This window comes from Podarcis erhardii, assembly GCF_964252035.2.
Source record: "Podarcis erhardii genome assembly, chromosome: 18".
Taxonomy (NCBI): Eukaryota; Metazoa; Chordata; class Lepidosauria; order Squamata; family Lacertidae; genus Podarcis; species Podarcis erhardii.
This window is the reverse complement of record NC_138516.1, coordinates 9,376,153-9,397,778: the sequence shown is the minus strand read 5'-3', so window position 1 is coordinate 9,397,778 and position 21,626 is coordinate 9,376,153. Positions and strand designations below refer to the sequence as shown.

Below are 21,626 nucleotides of genomic sequence, written 5' to 3'. Positions count from 1 at the left end.
CGTGCCGCTGGAGCACGATTTCTGTTCTCATCCTGAAGCAAAGTTCTTAACCCGAGGTACTATTTCTGGGTTAGTGGAGTCTGTAACCTGAAGTGTATGTAACCTGAAGTGTCTGTAACCCGAGGTATCACTGTATTATCATCATCATCATCTTTATTGTTGTTGTTGTTGTTGCTGTTCCACCTAGCATATTGAGGATAAAATGGGGAACCCACACAGATCTCCTTGGCAGAAGCACAAGGGAGTAGAGAAAAGGAGGCAGTAATGAGTTGCATTTTATCCCAACACAGAAGACAGCTCTCGTTTCATCGATTCAGACTCTGAACCCGAAGACTCCGCAGAGGCGGGCATCGAGGGGCCCCCGCGGCGAGGCAGCGAGACCAGCGGCGACGAGGAGACCCCGTCTGCGGACGAAGCCAGCGAGGAAGGGACGCTGAGCCGCACTTACAGCGCCGGTCAGTCGGACTCCGAAGATGTCTCTCCGTTGCAGCGCTGCCCGACCCGGGAGGAAGTGGGCGAAGATGCGGTTTTCGGGAGAGAGGGCGATGGGGAGAGTGTGGAAGGGCAGGTGGGAAGGCCGCCGGAGGCTTGCAACACCAACCAGTCGAACAACGTGGCGTTTCCGCAACCGCCGTTCGGCTACAAGGCGTTAGAGTAGTTTCCCCAGCCTCGAAAACAGGAATGAAAGAACGGTCCATATGCATAGGAGCCGCCAACAAACAAAAGCCATTTCCTGCAGTTCTTGGTGCCCTAACCCGCCTTTTCAATGCAAACCTGGTTATCCTTTCGCCCGTTTTGGAACAGGCCGCGAAACCGGAGCGTGCCAAAATTAAGGTTTTCGTGTGACTCCCAACCTCTTTTGCACGAGCGGCGTGTTAAAAAGAACAGACCTAGATACAACCCCGTCACGATATTATATTTGCACCGTCCTGTCCTTGTTCGCAGAGGTTCTCGGTTCTCTGCCAGAAACTACCCGGAAAAGCAGCCCCTTTCAAAGTACTGATTTGAAGGGCCTTCACTTTAGCAAAGCAGAACTCTTTGTTTATTTTGCTACGGATAGGGTTGGGTTTTTAAATGCCAGCCCCTTCAGCTATGTCATTGTGTTGTTTTAAAAAAAAGTCAGGGTACAAACTGACCGCGGGGGAGGCTTGCTGGATCACGAGGTACTCAAAAGGTTGTGATCCACACTTTCCGGGGAGCAAGCGCCGTCGCGGACTTGCTACAGAACAGACAAGCGCCGGATTGCAGCCTGCTGGTGATGATTGCCATTTGCTTTTCGCACCCTGCTCCAAAAAATACGCCTAGCTCATTAAGCCAGAAAAAGAATTAAGCAAAAGTCTTTCTTATACGAGGCTTATTCCCCCAGAGAGACAGGTTTGTTGGATGAGAGGATCCCAGCTCAGGATTTCAAGCTAGAGTAACCTGCATCCTTTCATGAACAGAAGATGGGTGCGCCGATCACTTAGTTCAGATTTTAAGAGGCTTTTCCCGACTCTAGCAGTAGATGCGTTGCTGGGAAAAGGCCGTGGCTCTGTGCTTTAGAGCATGTTTGGCGTTCAGGCGGCTGCGATCTCCGGTATCTCCCAGTTTAGACTGGGAGAGACTCCCTTTCTCCGAAACCTTGGAGAATCGTCGCTAGCTGGTGTGGCCAGTATTGAGCCAAATGGACCGGTGGTCAAGTCTCAGCATAATACAGCTTTAAATCGATTCAGGACAAATTCCTGGCATTAGGCAGCTTCCAATTTCTCCATTCCTAGGTACCCAAGATAATATTTACCTCTGAACAAAACACGAGAGGGGAGTGACTGAGGCTCTCACTAGGGCTGGGCAAAACCTAGTTTTCAACACACTGGCCAAACACTGCGTTTATCTACTGATCTACCACGTCTGAAATAAAGATGGAGCTATGTCGAGGCATCGGCCAGCTTCACGGTTTCCCCAATTGTGATTTTTTGCGTACACAAACATCACGATCCACGATGTCTTGCCAGGTCGAAAATTACGAAAGTAGCACCACGATACGGACTTCAAACCGCTTTGGACGATATATGGATATATATGCCCAGCCCTATACAAACCCAGTCACCCTGTAGAAGTGTTTTATATATATATATATACTTGTTTTTAGCATTTTGTCAGGAGCTGTCCAGAGTGGCTGGAGCAACCCAGTCAGATGGTGGCATATAAATAATAATTATTATATTGCTTTAAAAAGGGGGCAGATCTGGGACCCAGGGCAAAAGGTGTGGGTGTCAGGGGGGGCCCGCTCCGCTTCCCGGTAATACCAACAGTCTTGAGGGAAATGTAAGACAGCAAAAAGAAAGCTTTTTCTTCCGTGAGGCCAACTAACTTGCCAAATCCTATGCAAAAACCATTTTCAGCATCATTAAGGAGAGCTTTGATTTGGATCTGGCCCAAGAGTCCCACCTAATCCATCGCCCCGTTCTCGCTGTGTCCTGGCAGAAGCTGAGCACGGCGGCGCGGCCTAGTGGCAAGGGCTTTCGAAGAACTGAGGCGCCTCTTTCGAGACTCCGTCGTGCTTTAATGGGATGGCGGTTCCCAGCAAAGGGTGGCACTGTGGGTTAAACCCCAGAGCCTAGGGCTTGCCGATCAGAAGGTCGGCGTTTCGAATCCCCACAATGACGGGGTGAGTTCCCGTTGCTCGGTCCCTGCTCCTGCCAACCTAGCAGTTCGAAAGCACGTCAAAGTGCAAGTAGATAAATAGGTATCTTCCGGCGGGAAGATAAACGGTGTTTCCATGCACTGCTCTGCTTCGCCAGAAGCGGCTTAGTCCTGCTGGCCACATGACCCGGAAGCTGTACGCAGGCTCCCTCGGCCAGTAAAGCAAGATGAGCGCCGCAACCCCCGACTCGGCCACGACTGCACCTAACGGTCAGGGGTCCCTTTACCTTTACTGGGAACAGAGGCAAAAGAAATCTCAGCTTCCGGAGAAGGCAGGAACGGTACCGTGTGTGAGAGTTTTGTTTCATATGTCAAGGGTGGATGAGGGGAAAGAGTGTGGAGGTTCAGGTCTTAATAACCTTGGCTTCTTAATTATTTGTACATAAGGTACCCCTCCCTGTGTTTGAGAGCCTGCCTGTTTGGCAGCCTGCTGGTTTGCTTTTTAAACTGCTGCACTCGCAATCCTGGACTGATGCTTTCGCTAGGTATGAAAATAAAGTAAGCGTACACCATCCACTGGAGTTGTGTCAATTTCCTCCCCCCCCCCCCCCCCCCGTAACAATTAACAACCACCCTGGAAATAGCTTAGGCAAGAAGTCTCCAAAATACAGTGGTGCCCCGCAAAACAAACGCCTCGCAAGACGGAAAACCCGCTAGACGAAAGGGTTTTCCGTTTTGGAGGCGCTTCGCAAAACGAATTTCCCTATGGGCTTGCTTCGCAAGATGAAAATGTCTTGCGAGTTCCTGCGGTTTTTTTCCCCTTTCCCCCCCTTTTCCTAAGCCGCTTATCAGCTGATCCGCTGATAAGCTGCTTAACAGCGGATCGCTAAAAGCCGCTAAACCGCTAATAGCGCTAATCCGCTAAGCTGTCAATGGGCTTGCTTCGCAAGACGAAAAAACCGCTATACGAAGAGCCTCACGGAACGGATTAATTTCGTCTTGCGAGGCACCACTCTACCTGTAATACCTCACTGGTTAATAACAAAGTGTTGTTAAATTCAAAGTCTTGGGGCTGACCTTGAAAGCCCTAAATGGCCCAGTATCCCTGAAGGAGCGTCTCCACCCCCATCGTCCGGCCCGGACACCGGGGTCCTCCTCCTGAGGGCCTTCTGGCGGTTCCCTCCCTGCGAGAAGCGAGGTTACAGGGAGAGGGCCTATTCGGTGGTGGCACCCGCCCCGTGGAACGCCCTCCCGTCAGACGTCAAGGAAATAAACAACGATCTGACTTTCAGAAGACATCTGAAGGCAGCCCTGTTTAGGGAAGTCTTCAATGCTTGATCTTTTATCGTGCTTTTAATATCCTGTTGGAAGCTGTCCAGAGTGGCTGGGGAAACCCAGCCAGATGGGTGGGGTATAATCAATTATTATTACAGTGGTGCCTCGCAAGACGAAATTAATCCGTTCCGCGAGTCTGTTCGTCTAGCGGTTTTTTCGTCTTGCGAAGCAAGCCCATTGACGGCTTAGCGGATTAGCGCTATTAGCGGCTTTTAGCGGCTTAGCAGATAAGCAGATACGCGGCTTAGAAAAAGGGGGTGGAAAGGAAAAAAAAAACCTTGCGAGTTGCAGGAACTCGCAAGACATTTTCGTCTTGCAAAGCAAGCCCATAGGAAATTCGTTTTGCGAAGCACCTCCAAAACGGAAAACCCTTTCGTCTAGCGGGTTTTCCGTCTTGCGAGGCATTCGTCTAGCGGGGCACCACTGTATTACACAACTGGGGGCATCGTTCCTTCCATGGTTTCCCTTTTCTTTTTTTTCCTACAAAATGTTAGGCACTTTCCAAGCGCTCAACAATAATCCTAATTAACATTCTTAGTTCTAACGCTTTATTGAAATGATAACCTTATTAAGACAGTCGAGGCTCCTTTTGAGAGAGGTGGATTTCCCCCAGCTGTGGTCAGCAAAACAGAGAAGGGAAGAGGGACGTTCTCAGGAGTCCAGAAAACCCTTTTTCTCACAAACGGTTTACTGTAAGCACATTCTAAAGGCAGAGAGGCCTCCACATAGATCCTCCATCCAGGCTTCTACATCCAAAACACATAGCCCAAAACCGCTTCCAGGCCACCCCATCAGTGTAAGCAAAATATCCCCGGGCCCAGTTCAGCTGGGGGTGGAATTATCAGCAGGGTGCTTATTGTGAAGTTAGCAACCGGTTCCACTTCAGACCATGAGATCTAGAAGCTTGGGTGGTTCGAAGCAGCGATCATCTGTCCAAGAAGACTCCCACCGACCTGGGATTTCCCTCTGAGGAGAGACACAAACACGTACGCCCCAAATTCCAATCCTTGCGGTCACTGGGAAGGCAGCTTTGCCGTCCACACGCTGCGTGGCGGACGGAAAATTGACGGAACCACGAGGCGGTACAGGAGAAGTGTTGGCATCTTGTTAGGTATGCTGTTCAAAATCTGTCAAAGAAGCGTTTCTCATCAAAGTAGCTCTCTCTAAAAAGAGGCTGCCCGCATTTCCTCTTAAGGTAAGGAGATAAGAGCACCTTGCAAAGTAGGTTTGCCGGCTACTGCACCAGCCGGTAGGTGATATACCGTCCGGCCGTCTCGCTGGGACGGATGATCTTCACCACCTGGAAGAAGACAGTTCTCAAAATCAGGTACTGATTTGGGAAGGGCAGGTGCTGGTTTCAAAATCAGGAACTGATTTGGGAGAAGGCAGGAAGAGAGCCAGTTGCCTTTTTCACACAATACATGCGTAATATATTGGAATCTGTTGGCAGTGGTGATGGCAGCTAATTTCAGTAGTTAAAAAAACACGAGACTAAGCCCTTTAAATTTAAATTGTAATGTTCTCTTTCCCATGACTGTAAAACAAGCATGTCAAACAGGTAAAAACGGGGCTTTTCCTCCTCCCTAAAAAAAGGTCATGGGACGCGGGTGGCGCTGTGGGTTAAACCACAGAGCCTAGGACTTGCCGATCAGAAGGCCGGCGGTTCGAATCCCCGCAATGACGGGCTGAGCTCCCGTTGCTCGGTCCCTGCTCCTGCCAACCTAGCAGTTCGAAAGCACTTCAAAGTGCAAGTAGATAAATAGGCACCACTCTGGCGGGAAGGTAAACCGCGTTTCCGTGCGCTGCTCTGGTTCGCCAGAAGCGGCTTAGTCCTGCTGGCCACATGACCCGGAAGCTGTACGTCGGCTCCCTTGGCCAATAAAGCGAAATGAGCGCCGCAACCCCAGAGTCGGCCACGACTGGACCTAATGGTCAGGGGTCCCCTTGCCTTTTTTTAAAAAAAGGTCAACAACTTTGACCTGAACCCCAGTTTTTAACTCTGTGAGTAGATCGCAGCCTCTTGGGAGTTGCTGTAGAGCAACAGAGAGCCCATGAGCTGGTTCCCGTCCCCTTCCGATTCACGTGTGGTCCAACGGTGTCCTGTCCGCAAGTCCTTACCTGGCCTCGCTTGATTCCAAAGTAGCGAGCCACCGGGTCCCCGGCCTGTATCCTTGGGAGCTGGTTCTCTCGGAGCTTACTGGGGGGAAGCAGTTAAGGGAAAGCAATCCATCTGTTTCACCTCCCCGGGAAGAAAGAAGGCAAGTGTAACAACCCAGGTTCAATTCGGGGAGAAGCTGAACTCATTCATGTCCTGGCTCGTGACAACTAGCGTCAGACAAGGGCGGTGGGGGGGGACCCCACGCCTTTTGGCCCGAGGGCCACGCTCCCTTCTGAGGGCCACATTCGGAGGGCAAAAGGGGATGGAGAAATCAACACAGAAGCTGCGTGGTACAGGGGTTAGTGTCAGCGTTAATTACCTTCCTTATGTATTTTGTGTTTTTGTAACATGACTTTTGGGGCGCGGGTGGCGATGTGGGTTAAACCACAGAGCCTAGGACTTGACGATCAGAAGGTCGGCGGTTCGAATCCCCGCAATGACAGGGTGAGCTCCCGTTGCTCGGTCCCTGCTCCTGCCAACCTAGCAGTTCAAAAGTACGCCAGCGCAAGTAGATCAATAGGTACCACTGTGGCGGGAAGGTAAACGGCGTTTCCGTGCGCTGCTCTGGTTCACCAGAAGCGGCTTAGTTCTGCTGGCCACATGACCCGGAAGCTGTACGCCGGCACCCTCGGCCAATAAAGCGAGATGAGTGCCGCAACCCCAGAGTCGGCCACGACTGGACCTAATGGTCACGGGTCCCCTTACCTTTACTTAACATGACTTTTGAGACCTATGAGGATAGGGCAGCAGAATGAAAAGAAGGATACTATCGGGCCAGTAACTCAGTCACCTCCTCTTTGGTCATGACAACATGTTCAGGAACCAGCTGCAGAGGCGGAAAGAAAGAAAGGTAGAATAAGAATAAGAATAATTTATTATTTATACCCAGCCACTCCGGGTGGCTTCCAACAGAACCTAAAATACAATAACCTATTAAGCATTAAAAGCTTCCCTAAACAGGGCTGCCTTCAGAAGTCTTCTAAAAGTCTGGTAGTTGTTTTTCTCTTTGACATCTGGTGGGAGGATGTTCCACAGGGCAGGCGCCACCACCGAGAAGGCCCTCTGCCTAGTTCCCTGTAACTTGGCTTCTCGCAGGGAGGGAAGCGCCAGGAGGCCCTCGGAGCTGGACCTCAGTGTCCAGGCAGAACAATGGGGGTGGAGACGCTCCTTCAGGTAGGTCAGGACGCAGACAAAAAACAGGATGGGGACACAGCTAGTCACTTTTGGTGCACAGAAAGCTCTTTCAGCCCATTAGGCAGAGAAACAACTTGGGTAAGAATGGAGGCCATTTTTGTGTCCTACAGGGAAACAATACGTTCCACAGTGGACTTATCTGGCATGCATACATTTTTTTCCCAGTTGGGGTGACATTTCTAAGTTACTCTGCTAAATCACGCATGTCAGGATAACTGTTTGCACAACCCACTAAGGAAGATAACACAGTAAGATTCAAAACGGTAACGATTAATTGCACTTTTTTTCCAAATCCAACCGGAACCATTTTGTGTGATGAATTCAACAAAACGGGTGGACCTTTAGCTAGAAAAGAGGAGACTGAGAGGAGATACGACAGCCATCTTCCAATATCTCAAAGGTTGCCACATGGAAGAGGAAACAAGCTTGTTTTTTCCTGCTCTGGAGGTGCAGGACTCGAACACATGGCTTCAAGTTACAAGGAAGGAGATTCGGACTCTACATCAGGGAGAACTTCCCAACGGTCCGAGCTGTTCGACCGTGGGGTGGAAGGTGGCGGTCTCTCCTCCCTTGGAGGTTTTTAAGCAGCGGTTGGACGGCCATCTGCCATGGATGTTTTAGCTGAGATTCCTGCATTGCAGCGGGTTGGACTAGATGACCCTCGGGGTCCCTTCCAACTCCAAGATTCTTTCCAAAGCGTGAGGCCTAAGAGACCTCTTTGCCTCTATTAATAATAATAAATTTTATTTATACCCCGCCCTCCCCGGGCTCAGGGTGGCTAACACCAATAAAATCACAGTAAAAACATAATAGGAGAAAAAAAAGGGGGGGAGAAGGAATTTTTATTATTATTTTTAAATATTTGTACCCCGCCCATCTGGCTGGGTTTCCCCAGCCACTCTGGGCGGCTTCCATGAAAACCAAAAATACACTAAAATATCACAGATTAAAAACTTCCCTGAATAGGGCTGCCTTAAGAAAAGAAAAGAAAAACCAATTTAAAATACAGGTTAAAATGCAATTTAAAATGCAGCCTCGTTTTAAAGTAGCCGATAGATCAAGACCATAAGGGGAGGGAAACAGAAGGGTCAGACTGAGTCCAAACCAAAGGGCAGGCGGAACAGCCGTGCAGAAAGATGTCAAGTCCTGCAGGGCCCTAGTCTTTTGTGACAGAGTGTTCCACCAAGTCGGGGCCAGTACTGAAAAGGCCCTGGCCCTGGTTGAGACCAACCTAACCACCTTGCGACTTGGGACCTCCAAAGTGTTGTCATTTGTGGACCTTAAGGTCCTCCGCGGGGCATACAAGGAGAGGTGGTCCCGTAGGTACGAGGGTCCTAGGCCGCATGGGGTTTAAAGGTCAAAACCAGCACCTTAACCCTAACCCTGTACTCCACCGGGAGCCAGTGCAGTTGGTAAAGCACTGGATGAATGTGATCCCGTGGCAAGGATCCCGTAAGGAGCCTCACTTAGCACCTCTCTCCCCCCCCCAATTTCCAACACCCACTCTCAGAACCACCGTTTTAGAACAACCCAGAGCATCCGTTTGGTTTCCTTCTCATCTTGGAAGCTTTCTGTTGCCAAAGCAGCATTTACACAGCATTAAATCACACGGAGGAGACGCCTCACCTCGTGTTCAGTGATGTTGATCAGGAGCTCTTGTTGAAGAAACTGCTCAAGGATGTACTTGGGAGCCATGTCTACGAGAGACTGAAAAAGAGCGGGAGGAGAAGGGGCATCAGCTAATGTCAGGCTTCAGGGAATTGGCTCCCACCCGGCAGCAGATCAGCAGAACAAAGGAAAATGAGCCTTCTTACAAGTTAGAAACTTCAATGATCACAGCGAGAGAACAAAGAACCCATTTCCTAGGAATGGCGGTGCTCCCAATTTGGAATTCTGCCCCCTTACGCCCCTAGTCACCCATGTCACTCCTACGTCTTGTAACCTCTTTATCAGGGGTCAGCAAAGTTTACCTGGGCCGGTTCACTCCAGCAGAGTTCCCTTTGTGGGTTGGATTGTGTGCCCACGATTTCCAGCATCTGTGACACGGAAGTGAGTCCCCGCGCTGTGGTGGTTTAGCGCAGTGCATGGGGACTCACCGAGCCGACGGCTTGGTTTGGGGGCGGCTTGTGGAGCGGTTAAACAATCCCCGCAGGCCACTTGTTGCCTACCCCTGCTCTGTACTTTATGTTCTGCCACTTTCTCAGCCCTCATTGAGCTTGGGGAGGGCGGAGGAATGCTTTCCAGAGACCGTGAATCGGTTAACTGGGACCGAACAATGGGAGCTCACCCCGTCGCGGGGATTCGAACCGCCGACCTTCTGATCGGCCACCTGCGTCCCTTAGGCACTAGGCTAGCAACCCCTGAACCAAATAACATCGGCACAAAGGGGAAGAATAACCGGCACCAAGGTACCAGATTTTTCCGTGTACAACACGCCCCCGTGTATAAGACGCCCCCTATTTTGGGGGTCTACAATTTAGGAAAATGGGGGAAGATGGCCCAGAGTTGTCGAACTTTTCCTGGGGGAAGGGGGATGCCGAAAACCACTCCCCCGACTCGCAAACGCTGAGATTCGCACGGGTCGCCAAAGCAAACAAGCACCCGTCAGCTCGCCAACAGCAGCCAGCGATTGCCCGCCCAATTGTGGCAGCAACGGCCAATCCTAAGCAGCCCTTGCTGCAGCCACCAATCACACACCCGAGCACCGGTGACGAGCGACTGCTCGTGGCTGAAACAAATCGCCTGTCCACCCTTTGCACTATCTGTGTGTAAGTCGAGCCCCGATACCCACAAGGGGAGAGTGGCTATGTAAGCTCTCAGAATACTTAGAATTAGCCAAATTGACAGATATAATAAGACAAAAACCAAAAAGTGAAGTAAAAAAAGAATGGGAGTGCCTAAATGAATACCTCAAAAGTCAAGATTCGAGGGCAGAAATTTGGCTGAGTCTGGAACCTTGCAAAGTGAAAGGATATGAAAGAAGGATTTATATCTAGATGTTAGGATAGAGAGGATAAAGAAAACAGGAAGACAGAATGAGAGATAAAGGAGGTGCTGTGGGATTGGTGGAAGTCAATGTTTTGTTGTTGTTGTTTTAGTGTTTATAATATTAACTTGTAAGATACGGACTTGTTTGTTTGTTTTTGTTGTCTTTTTTAGTTTTCGAATGTTGATTTTCATGCATTGTGTATTGTTATCTTTTGATATCTATCGTGTTGTTCTTGTGTGGAAAATACTAATAAAATTCATTTAAAAAAACACAAAAACGACCCCTGATTTTTAGCATTCTTTTGGAGTAAACCCCCCCCCCCTCGTCTTATACACAGAAAAGTACAGTGGTGCCTCGCAAGATGAAATTAATCCGTTCCGTGAGGCTCTTCGTATAGAGGTTTTTTCGTCTTGCGATGCAAGCCCACTGACAGCTTAGCAGATTAGTGCTATTAGCGGTTTAGCGGCTTTTAGCAGATCAGCTGATAAGCGGCTTAGGAAAAGGGGGGGGAAGGGGGGGAAAACCCGCAGGAACTCGCAAGACATTTTGTCTTGCAAAGCAAGCCCATAGGGAAATTCGTTTTGCGAAGCGCCTCCAAAACGGAAAACCCTTTCGTCTAGCTGGTTTTCCGTCTTGCGAGGCATTCATCTTGCGGGGCACCACTGTACGGTATTTCTTCGCCTGTGAAGGTTCGCTGCCCACCGAACGTCTTGTGCGCAAACTAGCGCCAACTATGCCTTCTAGGTTGGACACCACCCACCCAAACTTGGCTACCTGTTTTGCTGATGGGGTCATGCCCTGCTGAACCACAATGAGAGCCCGGGTGATGTTTTCCTCCTGCATCCGTTGGCAGTACATCTTGATGGTCTTAATCCCAACCTTTGGCTCCTCTGAAAGGGAAGAGAACGGCACGGTTGGCATGAGAAAATACTGTATTTTTTGCTCTATAAGACTCACTTTTTCCCTCCTGAAAAGTAAGGGGAAATGTGTGTGCGTCTTATGGAGCGAATGCAGGCTGCGCGGCTATCCCAGAAGCCAGAACAGCAAGAGGGATTGCTGCTTTCACTGCGCAGCGATCCCTCTTGCTGTTCTGGCTTCTGAGATTCAGAATATTTTTTTTCTTGTTTTCCTCCTCCAAAAATTAGGTGTGTCTTGTGGTCTGGTGCATCTTATAGAGCGAAAAATACGATAATTTGTCCCCACCACCATCTCTAGAGCCGACACTTGTTTCTTAATAAAATAAGACAAGCTTCCAGACCTCAGTGTGATGGCAAAGCAGCATCTGAGAAGTTGCATGTACAGTGGTACCTCGGGTTAAGTACTTAATTCGTTCCAGAGGTCCATACTTAACCTGAAACTGTCCTTTACCTGAAGCAGCACTTTAGCTAATGGGGCCTCCCGCTCCCGCTGCACTGCCAGAGCACAATTTCTGTTCTTATCCTGAAGCAAAGTTCTTATCCTGAAGCACAATTTCTTGGTTAGCGGAGTGTGTAACCTGAAGCGTATGTAACCCGAGGTACCACTGTATCATTAAGGGATGAGACTTTGCTGAAAAGGGGACTCGTTCTCAGTTGTGGGGGGAGAAGGTCACCCCAAAATGAAAAGTTGGAATCATCGTATAGGTAACTCAACGACTGCAAGAACCTGTCAGAAACCTTGACCCCCAAAAACCAAAAAAAGCATTGCAGTTATTGGAGAATTGCTGTTTAAGTTGTTACTCTGCTAACTACATTGGAATCTACTCCGGATTAATATTGAGTAGAATTTCAATGACAATGCTATACAGTTTTACCTCGGGTACCAATACAGCATTAAATATTAAAAACTTCCCTAAACAGGGCTGCCTTCAGACGTCTTTTAAAAATAAGATAGCTGCTTATTTCCTTCACATCTGAAGGGAGGGCATTCCACAGGGCAGGCGCCACCACCGAGAAGGCCCTCTGCCTGATTCCCTGTAACCTCACTTCTCGCAATGAGGGAACCGCCAGAAGGCCCTCGGTGCTGGATCTCAGTGTCCGGATTATTACTTTGTCAAAATAACAAGCTCCAAAAATAAAAACTAAAGCAGATCCTGTTGAAAGAAAAAAAGAGAAAGCTAGCCAAGGCTAGGAAGAAGAGGACACAATCAAACCCGCAGTCGAAAGGGGGTCAAACCTTTTGCTGAATGCCATCGCCTCACCTGGGAAGAAAACGAACATCTGATCGGTGGGGTCGTCGTTGTGGGCCACCAACACAGTGAGGTCTGTCCGCCGGGGTCGTCCTTCGCTGGGCTTGTCGCCAAACTGGGCTTTGAACTCCTCCAGGGTCTGGTCCAACTCATCCTGGGTAACCAGGTAACCTCGATCGTGACACAGCTGGAGCGATTTGGAAGTAAGGAAGAACAAGAGGGGAGAGAGAGAGGTCCATTTATTCAGAGGGCATCTTGAGAACCAGCGTGGGATACAGTGGTGCCCCGCAAGACGAATGCCTCGCAAGATGGAAAAACCGGTAGACGAAAGGGTTTTCCGTTTTGGAGGCGCTTCGCAAAACAAATTTCCTATGGGCTTGCTTCGCAAGACGAAAATGTCTTGCGAGTTCCTGCGGGGTTTTTTTCCTCCCCCCCCTTTTTTCTAGTCCGCTAAGCCGCTTATCTGCTTATCCGCTAAGCTGATAAGCTGCTAAAAGCCGCTAATAGCGCTAATCCGCTAAGCCGTCTATGGGCTTGCTTCGCAAGACGAAAAAACCGCTAGACGAAGAGACTCGCGGAACGGATTAATTTCGTCTTGCGAGGCACCACTGTATAAAGAAAGGCCTGCAGAAACCGGGTCAAAAGAAGGGCCCAGCATCTCAATCTCACAGAGGGTGGTTCTATTAACTATTGGTTAGTAACCAATAGTTAATATTGGCTATTAACCAATAAAGTTGGCCGTTCGCCAACTTTCGTGTGATAGATAATGGATAGTCTGCTGTAAATAAAATCTGCTTTTAGCTGCTAAGCTCCTGAGTGGACTTTATTTAAGCACACTGAAGTAAGCACTGGAACTTACAGCCTTCTCTCACCGCTGCTGCTGAACTCTGCTGTTGCTCAGAGCCTTTGGAATGTGGCCTTTGAAGTCCGAAGGCCTGGCCTGGTAGCGGCGCAGCCGAAGCGGGCTGGACACCAAGATTTATCAGAGCAATAAATCTCTTCAGAGGTTCCTCCAGGAAGCCCAAGAGACAGGGCACTGAGAGGGTAGGGAAGACACAGCAGAAGAGGAAAGAGGGATGAGGAGAAGAGGGGGTTCCTTGGGGAGGCTGTGGAGTAGGGGGAGGTGGGAGGAAAAAACCCCAAAGAGCCGCTAGCTCCCAAAATCTAAACGGCAGTTTCTTTATCCAAAGATAACCTGTCTCTGCTTCTTAAGATGCTGTCTAGGTTTGTCATACCCCTTCATGGATCTCTGCCTTGCCACGGCGAAGGGGCTTGAATAACTCAGAGAAGCTATGAGCTATGCTGTGCAGGGCCACCCAAGATGGACAGGTAATGTTGTTGTTTAGTCGGTTAGTTGTGTCCGATTCTTCATGACCCCCTGGACCAGAACACGCCAGGCCCTCCTGTCTTCCTCTGCCTCCCGCAGTTTGGTCAAACTCATGCTGGTAGCTTCGAGAACACTGTCCCACCATCTCGTCCTCTGCCGTCCCCTTCTCCTTGCGTCCTCCATCTTTCCCAACATCAGGGTCTTTTCCAGGGAGTCTTCTCTTCTCAAGAGGTGGCCAAAGTCTTGGAGCCTCAGCTTCAGGATCTGTCCTTCCAGTGAGCACTCAGGGCTGATTTCCTTCCGAATGGAGAGGTTTGATCTTCTTGCAGTCCATGGGACTCTCAAGAGTCTCCTCCAGCACCAGAATTCAAAAGCATCCATTCTTTGGCGATCAGCCTTCTTGATGGTCCAGCTCTCACTTCCATACATCACTACTGGGAAAACCATGGCTTTAACTATACGGACCTTTGTTGGTAAGGTGATGTCTCTGCTTTTTAAGATGCTGTCCAGGTTTGTCATTGGTTTTCTCCCAAGAAGCAGGCGTCTTTTAATTTCCTGACTGCTGTCACCATCTGCAGTGATCATGGACCCCAAGAAAGTCAAATCTGTCACTGCCTCCATTTCTTCCCCTTCTATTTGCCAGGAGGTGATGGGCCCAGTGGCCATGATCTTCGGTTTTTTGATGTTGAGCTTCAGACCATATTTTGCGCTCTCCTCTTTCACCCTCATTAAAAGGCTCTTCAATTCCTCCTCGCTTTCTGCCATCACGCTACCCAAGTCTGCTTCCCCCTGTGGCAGGGAGTTCCGCAGTTTAACTTTGTCATAGTGGAGAGTTTTGACCAAGGCGATCAGCCTTCTTTATGGTTCCACCGGGAGTAGGAACCCGGCAAGCCACTCCAGTATCCCTGCCAAGAAAACTCCATGGACAAAGGCAACAGGCCCTAGTTGGTACTCGCAAGTAATTCTATTTGTGTTATCTTAACATATTTAGCTACATAATCTTTGAATTTCTTCTCTTTGTGCTCCTCCTCCCTCTGGTCACGGACTCTTCCGGTCAGGTCGGCTAGCTCCCAAAAATCCATCATCTTCATCTGCCTTTCCTCCACTGTTGGTAAAAACAAAATAAAAAAACAAAATAAAAAAATTCCTTCCAGTAGCACCTTAAAGACCAACTGAGTTAGTTCTAGGTATGAGCTTTCGTGTGCATGCACATACCTAGAACTAACTCAGTTGGTCTTTAAGGTGCTACTGGAAGGAATTTATTTTTTTTTTTTTTTTATTTTTTTTTGACCATGGCAGACCAACACGGCTACCTATCTGTAACTCCACTGTTGGTACTTCTTGTAGTTTCCAATTACCGGTAAGTAAATAGGGACGCGGGTGGCGTCAAAGTGCAAGTAGATAAATAGGTACCGCTCCGGCGGGAAGGTAAACGGCGTTTCCGTGTGCTGCGCTGGCTCGCCAGATGCAGCTTTGTCACGCTGGCCACGTGACCCGGAAGTGTCTCCGGACAGCGCTGGCCCCCGGCCTCTTGAGTGAGATGAGCGCACCAACCCCAGAGTCTGGCAAGACTGGCCCGCACGGGCAGGGGTACCCTTTACCTTTACATATTCTTGGCCCTAGTCTACTCTCTTTTGAACGTAGCTCAAGCAGGTAGAGCGCTATACCTCTTCATCTCAGGGTTCGAGCCCCACGCTGGGCAAAAGATTCCTGCGTCGCAAGGGGCTGGACTAGATGAAACGTGGGGTCCCTCCCAACTCAAGGGAAGTAAAAGTGCCGCTGTATTCTGCTCTGGTCAGACCTCACCTGGAGTACTGTGTCCAGTTCTGGGCACCACAGTTCAAGAAGGACACTGACAAACTGGAACGTGTCCAGAGGAGGGCAATCAAAATGGTCAAAGGCCTGGAAACGATACTGTCAGGGCTGCCTCTAGGTCCCAGCTCACAGAGGACCAACGCCAGGCTGATATTATGTACAAAAGTCTTTATTGAAGTATAATTTCCATTTTAAAGCCAGAGCGTGCAACCCTACGTCTAGACTCTAGATCGGCGAAGTCCCCTCTGAGTCACTGCCCCTTCCGCACCAGTTTAAGATCCTAGCCCGGCTCCACCTCCTGCGCTGTTCCTTCCTCCTCTGGGTCCTTCTGCCCCCTGGGGTTTCCTCCCTCCTGGACTCTTCTGACGCTGACCCCCCTGAGTCTTGCCCTTCCTTCCGGCGGGCTTTAGGACCTGGCTCCCTATCCGGGCTACTTGCTGTGCCGCTCGCCTGTACATTTGAACTTGGCGCGCGCGCCCAGCCGGTGACTTTCCTCTTGACCATTTCCCCGCTCTCCGATGGAGGCGTGGCCAATCCTGACTCATCTCCTCCCTCTGGTGGTGGGAAGACTGGTCCCGATGCCTGGGACTCCTCCCCCCCCCACTACGCTCTGGTGGGGACGCTGGTCCTGATTTCCAACTGCTGCTCAGGGAGTCCCCGCTGGCCCCTTCCTTCTGGGGTTTCCCCCTTGGCACCCCCCTTGCCCTGGCCATCGGCGCTCCTCTCTGTGAATCTTCCGATTTGCTGGAGAGACTCGTGGAATCTCTCTGACCACTGTCACTGCCCACACCCCCCTCGGATTCCTCCTCCTCACTCTCCATTTGCTCCTTCTCCTGTGTCTCTGCTCCTGAACCCCTGACAGATGCCTTATGAGGAACGGCTAAGGGAGCTGGGCATGTTTAGCCTGGAGAAGAGGAGGTTAAGGGGAGATATGATAGCCATGTTCAAATATATAAAAGGATGTCACATAGAGGAGGGAGAAAGGTTGTTTTCTGCTGCTCCAGAGAAGCGGACACGGAGCAATGGATCCAAACTACAAGAAAGAAGATTCCACCTAAACATTAGGAAGAACTTCCTGACAGTAAGAGCTGTTTGACAGTGGAGTTTGCTGCCCAGGAGTGTGGTGGAGTCTCCTTCTTTGGAGGTCTTGAAGCAGAGGCTTGACCACCATATGTCAGGAGTGCTCTGATGGTGTTTCCTGCTTGGCAGGGGGTTGGACTCTGTGGCCCTTGTGGTCTCTTCCAACTCTAGGATTCTAGGATTCTAACTCTGATTCTATGCCCATTGAGCATAGCCCCCTTGATGAGCAGGGAGGCGCACGGGGTCTCTGAGCATGCGCAGAGTAAAAAACCCACAGTATGACTAAAGGGAAGTTTCTGTTTCTCTGCCTGATAGCTCTGATACCATTGCATTTATTCAGCCCTGTGTGCTAAAAATCCACCTCAATCTGTGGGGAAGAGATTTATTGCAACAATTACAAGCTTCCATTCAATTTAATGAGTAAGCTTGCGCTTCCCCTTACCTGGAAATCTACCAGTCCGATATGGGTGGAACAATGGCCCATCACGGGCGAGAAACTCATTGCTTTAAAGAATCTGGTGAATCAACAATTATTGGCTGACCACATAGAGCCTTCTGTAAGCCCCTTTAATACCCCTGTCTTTGTCATACGAAAGAAAAGCGGAAAGTGGAGATTTCTCCAAGACCTCCGGAAAATAAACCAGATCCTTGAACCCATGGGGCCTTTGCAGTGTGGTCTGCCTAATCCAAATGCGATTCCACATTCCTATCAATTGGCTATAATAGATTTGCAAGATTGCTTCTTCTCCATTCCCCTACAGGAGAAGGATCGTAAATTTTTTGCCTTCACTGTTCCTGTCTTAAATAATAGCCAGCCAACAGAAAGATTCCAATGGAAGGTTTTGCCGCAAGGAATGTTGAATTCCCCTACCATGTGCCAATATTATGTGAATCAAGCCCTCCAGCCCTTTCGCCTTCGGTATCCACATCTCCTTATTTATCATTATACCGATGACCTGCTCATCAGCGGGCCAAGCCTCCCCCCCCAATGGAAACAGGAATTGATAACTTGTCTGTCACTTTACGGTTTGAATATCGCCCCAGAGAAAGTCCAGGAATCCTCTCCCTTTCATTATTTGGGGCACAAAATGATAGCTAGCTATTCCATTCCTATAGTCCCCGAATTACATATCCCAAAAACAATGAAATATGTCCAGCTGCAGCAATTGCTGGGCAACATCAATTGGATAAGACCCTATTTTAAAATCCCTCTTGAAGTTTTACGGCCACTTTTTTCAGCCTTAAAAGGCCACCATTCTCCTGGTGCTAAAATTATCTTGACCTCTTCTCAACAGCAGACTGTTGCCCAGTTAAAGGAACTTATGCGTCTCCACTGGGTTGATCGTGCAATCCTTAATGTTTTGCCCGATGTGGTCATAATGACAGACTCTGTCCAACCCTTTGCAGCCATTATTCAGTTAGGCCCATCAAAAGTTCATATAATCGAATGGCTGTATTTACATCATACACCAAAGAATACGGTAACTCCTTTAGTGGATCTCCTTGCTCAGCTCATCAGCAAGGGACGCCGTCGCTGCAAAAGCCTCTTTGGCGTTGATTGCAACCAAATAATTGTGCCCATGCCCCTGGAACAATGGGAAACTGCTCTCTCCAATAGTATGGATTTGCAGTGTGCTTTAGCTGAGTTTGTCGGCCAAGTGGGTTGCCATATCCCAGCCGACCCTCGCCTGCAAATGAGCAAACAAATTTCCCTATCTTTTTCTTCCATATTGTCTCCTGTCCCTTTGGATGCCCCTACTGTCTTCACTGACGGAGCCCCCTCCAGGGGAGTAGTCGCGTGGCAACAGAATGGGGAATGGCAAAGCCTTTACACTCTTCCACAAAAGTCTGCCCAGCGTTCTGAGTTGGCAGCCGCTGTCAAGGCCTTGCACCATTTCTCCAAACAGCCATTTAATTTGATTGTGGACAGTCTTTATGTCGCAAATGTCATAACCCGCCTACAAGGCAGTTATGTAAGTCCTTCATTGGATGACAATTTATTGAGCCTTTTTTTGTCTTTACAATTGCTTATTTCCAATCGCTCCCATCCACTTTTTGTGGTGCACATTCGCTCCCACCAACCTTTCCCAGGTTTCCTCAATGACGGCAATGCAAAAGCAGACTCTTTGCTCAGGGTTTTGCCTGTCTCCCCCATTGAAAGTCACGCTTTCCACCATCAAAATGCGAAAGCTCTAAGCCGCCAATTCCAAATTCCGTTGGAAGCGGCTCGTGCAATTATCCAACAATGTCCTCAGTGCTCTAATCAGATTGGCCACCCTAGCCCTGGTGTCAATCCCCGTGGGCTGGAAGCCAACCAGTTGTGGCAAATGGATGTAACTCACTTTGCCCCCTTTTCACCTTGGAAGTTTATACATGTCTGCATTGATACCTTCTCAGGTTATATTTGGGCCACCCCTCAAAGGGGTGAGCAAGTTAAGCATGTTTGCAATCACCTTGTTCGTACTATGTCGGTCATGGGCAAGCCCCATTCTTTAAAAACTGACAATGCCCCAGCATATTGTGCAAAAAGCTTTGCTCAGTTTTGTGAGACTTGGAATATTCACCATTTATTTGGCATCCCTTATAATTCTCAAGGCCAAGCCATTGTTGAACGTGCTAACCGCACTTTAAAAACTGCTTTAATCCGGCAGGAAAAGAAGGCCGGAATCCCAGCCTCGCTTTCTGAAAAAGAAGCCTGGTTGGCCAGTGTTCTCTTTACTCTCAACCATTTGAATATTTCCATACAGGATCATCAATCTTACACTCGCCTCCAGAAACATTTTCAGCAGACAGAGATACTCCCAGCCCCACTGGTCCGCTATAAAATATTACCCTCCAATGTATGGAGTGAACCAGTGAAATTGATTACGTGGGGAAAGGGTTATGCTGCAGTTTCTACTCCACAGGGTGCTCGCTGGGTTCCCGCACGCTGCGTCCGCCTCCATCATGGCTTGGCAACAGGCTCTGCAGAATCCAATACCGCAGTTCGACGGTCAGCTGCAGATCACCCAGGATGCGACGCCCGCTCCCCCCAGGACTCGCAAGCGGGGAAACCGTAATGGACCAGTGACGTGGGGCCAAATAAAATCACTTTCATTTCAAGCTGAACAGCTTAGAAAGGAACAGCAGCTTGAAGCGACCCCTAATAACTTGCTTTTGTGTCTCATCTCCTGTCTTAACATAAATTCCATGATAGTGCTCATTTTTAGTGTTTTGTTTTTGCCCCTCTCAGCCTCCGCTCCTAACGGCGGTGATTCCACACCAATAAATGTGTGGGAATCTTTTGCAAAAACCCTTAATGTTTCTTCTTTCTGCCTCACCCAGCAAGTATCCATCGGCGAAATCCTTGGTTCTTGCCTTATCCCTGTTTGTCACGATCCCTTTGATATACAAAGTGACACCTGGTTTTATTCATCCCTACCCCAAAATGATTCTCTCCGCTCCCTCGGTTATTCCGGTTACCATAACTGGGGTAACCAAGTGCGGCGCCGCCCATCTCTAGCCATTGATCTGTTGACCCCATACGTGGCTTCTTTTAATGTTACTTGTGCCCGTATGGTCAATTGCACAAAAACCAACTGTGTGGAGATGGGTAAGGATAATTTTAATTGCTCTAATTATGTAAATATTTCCTATGTATATAAATACACAGAGCTACCTGAAGGCTGGTTCTGGTCGTGTCCTGGCTATACGTTTAATTATATTCCAGCAAACATTAGCCACGGTACACCCTGCTGCTTAAGCCGTTTGTCCATCATTTTACCCAAAAAGCATCATTTATCCCGATCTCGATATCGACGTGCTATAGAATTGAATAACGATTGCGATGATTCCGTCTCTCTCCCTAGCAGATCTGAATATATTTCTTTAGCTGTCTCTCTCTTAGGAGTCCCTGGATTGGCTGTCCGGAATAGCAGAAATATTAACTCTTTAGCTTGCTCCGCAGCAAAAGCTTTGAATTTTACTTCACAAGCCCTTCATCTTTTGAATAAGGAGCAGAGTGAACTCCGGCATGGCCTCCTGCAGGATCGCGCTGCTGTCGATTATCTGTTGATGCTCCATCATTACGGATGCGAACAAGTGGAAAACATGTGCTGCTTTAATATCACTGACAATTCTAAGGCCATCCAAAAACAAATCTCCCATTTACAAAATCTTACACACCACATTAAACAAGATGTTGAATTCTCCGGTCTCTGGGATTCTTTCACCCAGTGGCTTACTGCATGGCTGCCAAATTTTACTTGGCTTCGTAGTCTTTTTCAATATGCCATTGTTATTATATGTATATTAATTTTGTTTTGCTGCTTCCTCCAATGCATTCCTGGCCTCATAAGTCTTTTCTCTCGGCTTCTCTCTCCCCCTCAGCCACCCAATAAAATCCTTGCTGCTTATTTTGCGAAATGGCAACACCAACAGTAAACCAAAGGGGAGAAATGGGCAGATTTATTTCGAGCATGCGCTGGCAAACCACGTATCTCGTAGTATCTTCTGTCCCATCCTCCCTGGCGAACTTATTTTGGGCATTTGCTGGCACACCACTAATCCCGAAATATTTTTGCCTTACCCAGTACGCCTCGCAAAAAAGAAAAGAAAGGGGGAGATAAAGGGAAGTTTTCCTTCTGCACATATGTTTTCCCTCTGCACATAACTGTTGCATTATAGGGAAGCATTGCATCGTTCTCTTTCTACACATAACTGTGGCCTTATGGGAAGCATTGCTTGTTTTCTCTTGCATTCTGGGAACTCTCGCTTATAATCTTTTCTCTGTTTCTGCACACACTGTACGAACCTGTTCCAAACACCAAGACATTCTCTCATCGTTCAGTTCACCTTAAGTTCATGATGACTTGTACTCCATGCATAGCTGACCACATCTATAGCTATGTTAATCTTTAGTTATTATTAATTAGGAGGTTTCATGCCTGTCTAGTCCCAA

General features: G+C 48.8%; 2 protein-coding genes and 1 long non-coding RNA gene across 6 annotated transcripts in view; 2 read left to right on the top strand and 1 right to left on the bottom strand.

Annotated features, from left to right (window-relative positions):
* The window catches only part of ARHGAP45 (Rho GTPase activating protein 45), a 47,810-nt gene extending 44,614 nt beyond the window's left edge, over positions 1–3,196 (top strand). For all 3 annotated transcript variants that reach the window (XM_081846049.1, XM_081846050.1, XM_081846048.1), the window contains one exon: positions 291–3,196. In XM_081846049.1, coding sequence (XP_081702175.1) covers positions 291–658 — 368 coding nt within the window. In that variant the 3' untranslated portion in view covers positions 659–3,196. The remainder of the gene's footprint in view (positions 1–290) is intronic.
* LOC309333100 overlaps positions 1–21,626 on the top strand; it is a 136,407-nt gene that overhangs the window by 93,720 nt on the left and 21,061 nt on the right. The window lies entirely within an intron of this gene.
* Positions 1–21,626, bottom strand: part of POLR2E (RNA polymerase II, I and III subunit E) — a 97,305-nt gene that overhangs the window by 75,109 nt on the left and 570 nt on the right. Inside the window, exons 2-9 of one of the 2 annotated variants that reach the window (XM_081846456.1) lie at positions 12,478–12,652; positions 11,073–11,188; positions 8,936–9,016; positions 6,883–6,941; positions 6,076–6,154; positions 5,171–5,257; positions 4,392–5,084; positions 3,700–4,061 (exon numbers count right to left, since the gene is read on the bottom strand). In XM_081846456.1, the coding sequence (XP_081702582.1) occupies positions 5,192–5,257; positions 6,076–6,154; positions 6,883–6,941; positions 8,936–9,016; positions 11,073–11,188; positions 12,478–12,652 (576 nt within the window). In that variant the 3' untranslated portion in view covers positions 3,700–4,061; positions 4,392–5,084; positions 5,171–5,191. Of the gene's footprint in view, positions 1–3,699; positions 4,062–4,391; positions 5,258–6,075; positions 6,155–6,882; positions 6,942–8,935; positions 9,017–11,072; positions 11,189–12,477; positions 12,653–21,626 lie in introns of both variants that reach the window. The other variant, XM_081846455.1, reaches the window with a different exon arrangement.